The 7,057-nt window shown below is 33.8% G+C and overlaps 1 protein-coding gene across 1 annotated transcript; it reads left to right on the forward strand.

The window, feature by feature from the left end:
• Positions 1-3,707: 3,707 nt before the first annotated feature.
• Positions 3,708-6,737, forward strand: LOC110912284 (protein TRM32). The gene is made up of 4 exons (XM_022156975.2): positions 3,708-4,226; positions 4,320-4,405; positions 4,474-5,254; positions 6,013-6,737. Exons 1-4 carry the CDS (start codon positions 4,127-4,129, stop codon positions 6,591-6,593), a joined length of 1,548 nt encoding a protein of 515 aa, XP_022012667.1. The 5' UTR covers positions 3,708-4,126; the 3' UTR covers positions 6,594-6,737.
• The last annotated feature ends 320 nt before the right edge of the window (positions 6,738-7,057 follow it).

Here is a 7,057-nt window from a genome sequence, read left to right on the forward strand (position 1 = left end):
GTCCTATTCAAGTCATAGACTTGGACCAGATAACTTATATATAAAGAAAATGGTACAGTACGCTAGATTAAGTGGTGACCGGATAGAATGTAGTTTAAACCCTCACAAGTACTAAGACTTGTATAATATGGGTAAATATAATACATTCTGGAATATAAAAGAAATTTGAAAAGTTTAACCGAATTCGGTTAACTTACTAAGTTACATAAGCTAACCGTACGCGCATAGGCGGTATCGGGTGATCAGATGAGTCATAAACAAGTTCATTATGCCAAAACATTATAATTATGTTACCAAGTCAGTAGGTTTATCACATTATATGTTCAATGTGTTTTAAAAACCAATACATGCACAAAATGGCAATATTGGCATTTTATGGCATAATGTATGGACTTGTATAAAAACCCGACAACTGATTATGATTAAATAGTATAACCTGAGAGGATTATTCTATACAATAATATGATCATAATGCAACTTCAAATCAGAAGCTAAGTTGGCTAATTCAGGTCAGAATCGAAAGTCAAAGTAGAAGTCAAACTGCTTGACTTTCGGTTGCGAACCGAGCTATAAACTGGAAATAACGGGCTGAACATGCTTAGACATGTTCTAATATTATTTACCAACTGATATAGTGTCAAAAACATGAGTTTAAATGTTTATAAGTTTTTCGAAAACTATGTTTTTGACTTTTAATTAATCACAACTTTGACCTGTTATTTGATCAATTTAACGTGATTTCCAGGAGGTGGACTTTTAATAGATTATCACCTACCTTATTACGATCACGTAGCCATGTTCGATTCGAACAATGGCTAGACCATAATGGTCCTAACCGAAAGTCAAAGCAAAAGTCAATTTGCTTGACTTTCGGCTAAATACTAGCCTATAAAACGAAATGAGCAGGGATGGAACACTTACTAGTGACCCAAGAGAAAGATTAAACTCAAAGGAGTCTCCTTTTTGATCAGGAACAACTCCAAGTAGCAGATAGAGAGGAGAAAGAGGAATGAGCAATTGAAATGGTAGCACAAGTGTACTATTTTTAGTAAAAGAGGTGATGTAGGATTGTGCCATGTGTTAGGAGGTGCTCTAGGATGTTAGAAAGTGGGTACTAAGGTGTCGGTTCGCGAGATACATGGCAGCTTGACAGTTCTGCCTTTGCCAGCAAACAAAATGCCAACTGCAGACCTCTTACGGACCGTAAGAGGTTACCAAAATGAGTAGTTTCAAAAAGTATTTACCAAAATAGGTAGTTTTTAACTTTATAGTTTCTCACTCCTAATCTCATTGGATAATATCAATTCATCAACTAATTATTCAGTTTTAATCATTTTTTAGCATGAATCTTGTTAGTTTTATGTTTTATATTCTTTACTTAAAAAGTGAATTTATTTGAAAAAAAACAATCCATAATACATAAATACATTCTGTTACCTGTTACTTTTATTTGAAATTACCTTTCTGTTTTAATCCATAATATTCTTCACTGTTTTAATCACAAATTTTTGTTCAAATTACCTTTCTGTTACCTGTTACTTTTATTTGAAAATAAGTAATAACTTTTTTGTTATACTTAAATTTTTGATTTCTATTATTTTATTTAGGTTTTATGTTAGAAGAAACAATTTTCAAGAAAACGATTTTTTTAAGAATGATTATTCCTTTTTTACATTTCTAATTTACCACAAAAAAACAACGACAAAATTAAAATAAAAAAAGCTTAAAAGTAAGAATATAAAAAATATCGTTTATAAACAGTTGTCTAAACAAAAAGTTTTATGGTTTACTGAATCCTAAGAAAATATTCTTTATTCGTAATACATAATACTATATAATATATACGACATGACTAACTCTTGGTAAAAGCAGAAATAAATTTATTATACATTGAAAAAAAATGTTACATTAAAAACATTAGTTTTGAAGAATAATATTAAATTAAACATATATAATCTCTTAAAAATGATTTAATGAATTATTAGGTGATATTATCTAATGAAATTAGGAGTAAGAAACTATAAAATTAAAAACTACCTATTTTGATAAATACTTTTGAAACTATCTATTTTGGTAAATAAGTTTTCAAATTACATCACTTCGGAAAAAAAAAAACTCAATAAGAGGTAGACATGAGGAAAATTAAAGTTCTTATGAATTTCTTTTTAAACAACGATATGTTGAACCTAATAACAAGTAGATATGAGGGAAAATTAAAGTTCTTATGAATTTCTTTTTAAACAACAATTACATTGTATAAATACAACACCGATTACTAATCCACATCAATGATGAACATCAACACTTTATGGATTTTTAACTTGAAATGACACCATGTTTTAAATTTTCATAGCGACTGCATTGAAAGCTTGGACAACCACATCACAACAAAGCATAAATCTTGCTTTCTACTTAATTTCGCCAATCTTCCACTACTTAGTACTTACTATTGACCACAACTTAGTACTTACTATCTACCACATTACCACAACATCCTCGTATCACATACCAAGCATAAAATCTACCTTTATATGGTCCAAGTTAACACAAGTAAGTGTTCTTTTATTTAGCTAACCGACATAAATGTGTTACTCTTCAATTATGTATATCTTTGTCGTCTGATTAACCAAATTAAAATGCTTAGTTTAATGATTAAAAATTATATAACACTACTTCCTTTCCTTTTCTAATTTTATCACGTTTCTAATGATATATTTATATAACACTTGTTTTCGGTTTTTTCTCTCTTTCTCCTAGCCTTTAATTTGTTTGTTTGTTTTTTTCCTCTTATTTTACATTTACACACCCCGTTGGTGGGGTAAAGTTCTAATTCGTGATTGGTTCTTTAGGGCGGGGTTTGCCACGTGTCAAATTGTCATTAGCTGGTTTTTAAGCTAGACATGATTTTTAATTTGTTGTTACATATTAAAACTCAACCCAAAAGACTAGTCTAGTGAGTGAGAGCTCATTTGGTATATAAACCCCATATTGGTCGCCCATATAACGGATGTGAGATAAGTTACATACCTTGAAATGGTTTCAGTCCAAAACAATCGACCCTCCTTAAGGGCCAACGTCCTCGTTGGTCACGGTTGGCTCTCTTCAGGCCACCACTCCGTGTGCCACCACTCCGATTCTGGCTCTGATAACAATGTTACATACCAAACAAGAGAACTCAACTCAAAAGACTAGTCGGGTGGATGAGAGAGCATACTTGGTATATAAACCCCATATTAATTGTCCATACAACAGATGTGGAACAAGTCTCATACCATGCAATGATTTTAGTTGTATCAAAGGTTTTAGGTAGAGGAGTTAACACCAAAGCATACATCGGTCCACTAGTAAGAGGCGTCCACTATCCACACACCTCTCCACTATTATATCAACGTTTTAAAATATACAAGCATGTATTTCAATAATAAGTACGGAACAAAATTACGTGTCCCGTCGCGAAACGCAGGTAACAATACTAGTTATATGTATAATATATCTTCTATCCATAGCTTGATTAAATTTGTCATATCATTCAACAAAAAAAATATAATTGAAGTTAGTATAATTGTAACAAAATGAAAATGGTGGACCAAGAAAACATTCTTCATCTTTATACTTCAAGGTTCCCTCTTTCTCCGGTCAATATTCCCCCAGTTTCCATGGTTATGGTGGAGTTGTTGACGGGTAAACCCACTAGTCAATTTCTTGTTAATGGGTCACCTAAATTCTTCTAATCTACTGCTACAATAATAATATTAAAATATTAAAATATTAACATGTTAATAACCCCTTTCACGTTGCCATAGTTTCTAGAACATGATCACCCCCCAGTAGAAGAAGAAAGGTTAGTTCTGGTGATTTTTATAATTTATTCGCAGTAAGTGTTTGAAATAAATGCCTGCCTGATCCTGACTGACTGACCCATGTTTTTGGTTTTCGTCTTTTCTTTTCTTTTGTAGTAGGGTATGATTCATTGTCTCACCTGCCTTTCCTTTTCTTCTTGCTTTGTTAATATTGGAAAACAATATTTGTTTTCAGCTTCAGTTTTGCTGATCATGTTTGGTTTTAACTTTTAAAATTTAAACCACTTGGTTCTTGAATCGAATCCGTTAGTCGAGCGTCGGTTCAAATGGCGAAAGTGTTGTGGGTTGAAGATGAAGATAATGGTCATCCAGGATGTATCTCTAACATATTTCATGTCAAGAAGAAGATACTTCCACATAGAAAAGGTAAGCAAAATAAATAAATAATATTCTATTTCTGTATGTATGTTCATTATAATCTTATAAAAGTATAATATATCTTTGTCTCGTTTTGTTTAGGCAATAGAAAGTACAAGAAGAAATCAGATTATCACAATTATTTCGAAGTCTTAAAACTCTTTGATGCCGAAACAAGTCATATAATGGTATGTTTTTTCTAACTGATTTTCAGTAGAAAACAAAATGTTAAGTGTTTCTGGATGATGTTTATCAGGTGGATCAGAGTAACAAAAAAACTTTTCCGACCCTAAAAAGGTCGTTAAAAGCTCGTATAAAGGCGTTCATTTCTGAAGTTAACGATAAAGAACAAGAACAAGAACAGGATCAAGATTTTGTTTCGAGTCCAAAGTTACAAAGGACTTATTCGATTCATCATTTGGAAACCAACGAGTGGGTTCATCCGATCATTTTCTTTCCTGAAAATGTGACAGAAACTTCTAAAACACATGTTGATCTTACGAATCCTCAAGTTAACGATTCTTGGGATATTTTGGAAATGTTTAAAGTTGACAAAGAGATATTCATCAACACGTTACAAAACCGTTCACTATCTTCTATTACAGAACCAAAACTGGCTAAGTCGGTCAGTAGAAACTTGATGCCTATGAAGCTCGAAGATAAACTGAATGAAAGTTACAGCGTATCAAAAGCCGAAAAGATGAGGAACTCGCATGACGATGATGTTATTCGTCTCAGAAGAGTGTCTTCGCTCAATGAATCTGCTACACGATATTTTGATTTCGGTATCAGTAAAGAGGCCACTATGCGCGCTTCAAGAAGCTTGAAGTCAACATACGCAAGTGCGAATCTTTTAATGAATGACCTAAGTCAAGGATCTTGTGACGCTTATTTCGTTAGAAGTTGTAGCCGAAATGAAAGAAGTACAGTTTCTTTATCTCTACATAATGATCAGATTTCGCAGGAGATTACGCAAGAAAGCTCTGTTTTAGTTACTGAGTATCATACACCAGATGAAAAGGTTAAAATCCTACAAGGTAACTTAGTGTATAGATGCTAGAGGTGGAGAAATGGGCTGGTCGGGCGGGTTGGTTGTTGACGGGTAAATTGCAATTTTCGTCCCTGAGGTTTGGCCACTTTTGCGATTTTCATCCAGATGTTTGTTTTTTCGCATCTGGGTCCTTGTCGTTTCAAAATCTTCCCATCTTCATCCTTGAGATTTGCAGTTTATTGCGACTTTTATCCCTCGAAATTTGGCCATCAGGGATGAAAATGGCAAGATTTCAAACTTTTTGGATGAAAAACAAACCTTTGGACGAAAGTCGCAAAAGTGGCCAACCCTCAGGGACGAAAATGGTATTTTAGTCCCTCGAAATTTGGCCATCAGGGATGAAAATGGCAAGATTTTGAAACTTTTTGGATGAAAAACAAACCTCTGGACGAAAGTCGCAAAAGTGGCCAACCCTCGGGGACGAAAATGGTATTTTAGTCCCTCAAAATTTGGCCATTAGGGATGAAAATGGCAAGATTTTGAAACTTTTTGGATGAAAAACAAACCTTTGGATGAAAGTCGTAAAAGTGGCCAAACCTCAGGGACGAAAATGGTATATTACTCTATTTCAGTAATAATCTAATTTTTGAAAAAAAAATTTAAGAGGTTTTATGCATAAAGAACACACTTCTTGACGACTTTCGACCCGTTTGACCTGTTTCTTTTAAGCTAATCTTAAATAAGACGATTTAGGAGGTTTTATGCTTACAAGCTTCTTTTTATCTATTTGTTAATAAATTTCAGGTTTTCAAGAAAACTTTGAGAAGGAGATCAAAACTATCAACAATAAGAAACAAATGGGCTCATCAACAAAAGATGATGATTTCACTTATGTGAAGAAGATTCTAGAACGATCGGGTTACATCAAGAACGGTTTTCAACAAACATGGCATTCGACCAATCCACCATTAGACCCGTTTGTGTTTCAACAAATAGAGTCTCACTATGTCCATGATCCAGAACGATTCGCAGAGGAGGTTAATGAATTATCGCATCGTTTACTAATATTTGATTTGGTTGATGAAGTTTTGCTTACTATGTATGAAAGATCATGTACATACTACCCAAAAGAATTGTCGTCTTATTGTCACATTAGTCCTGCCCCGAATGGATCACTTGTTTTTGATGAAGTTTGGAAGAGTGTTAGCCGATTGCTCGACTTTGAGCATGATATTAACGAATCGTTAAACGATATTGTGACTTGCGATTTGAAAAGTGATGATGGTTGGATGAATTTGCAGTTGGATTATGAGTGTGTTGGACTTGATTTGGAAGATTTGATTCTTGATGAAGTCTTAGAAGAAGTGGTGTTTGAATTGATTTAAGAAGGGAATATAGTAAAAACAAGTTGATGGAATGGGCAAATTGGTCATTTTGCTTACTTAAGAGTTATGGGTGTACATGTAAATATTAGTTTTGGATGTATCATAAATTGTTAATTTTATACTATCATATCATAACACTGTTCACTACTCATTCGAGAAATATTTTCTTATGGAATCCTTACGTCTCACCCTCACTGCCGTCGTCACCATAAACCTCCTTTAGCAAACCCTGCAGGTACGCCTCCAATCCAGCGTGGGACACGCCACACGGTTGGATTCAACGCTGCATGTGATGATATGCCTTATCCAAAACGGACCAAATCATCATCATCATCATAGTTAGTAATTCTCACAGATAGCAAAGCTAAGGTAGGGTCTGATAAGGGTAAGATGTAGACAACATTACCTCTACCTAGTAGAAATAGAGATGCTGCTTCCAGTGAGACCCCCGGCTCGATAGTAGT

Source organism: Helianthus annuus, chromosome 8, assembly GCF_002127325.2.
Source record: "Helianthus annuus cultivar XRQ/B chromosome 8, HanXRQr2.0-SUNRISE, whole genome shotgun sequence".
Taxonomy (NCBI): Eukaryota; Viridiplantae; Streptophyta; class Magnoliopsida; order Asterales; family Asteraceae; genus Helianthus; species Helianthus annuus.

Excerpts from the sequence above, each read along its gene's own strand:
- LOC110912284 (XM_022156975.2), top strand. The coding sequence starts at position 4,127 with ATGGCGAAAGTGTTGTGGGTTGAAGATGAAGATAATGGTCATCCAGGA. Across the intron at positions 4,227-4,319 it reads GATACTTCCACATAGAAAAG|GCAATAGAAAGTACAAGAAG; the intron begins GTAAGCAAAATA and ends CGTTTTGTTTAG. Across the intron at positions 5,255-6,012 it reads AAAGGTTAAAATCCTACAAG|GTTTTCAAGAAAACTTTGAG; the intron begins GTAACTTAGTGT and ends AATAAATTTCAG.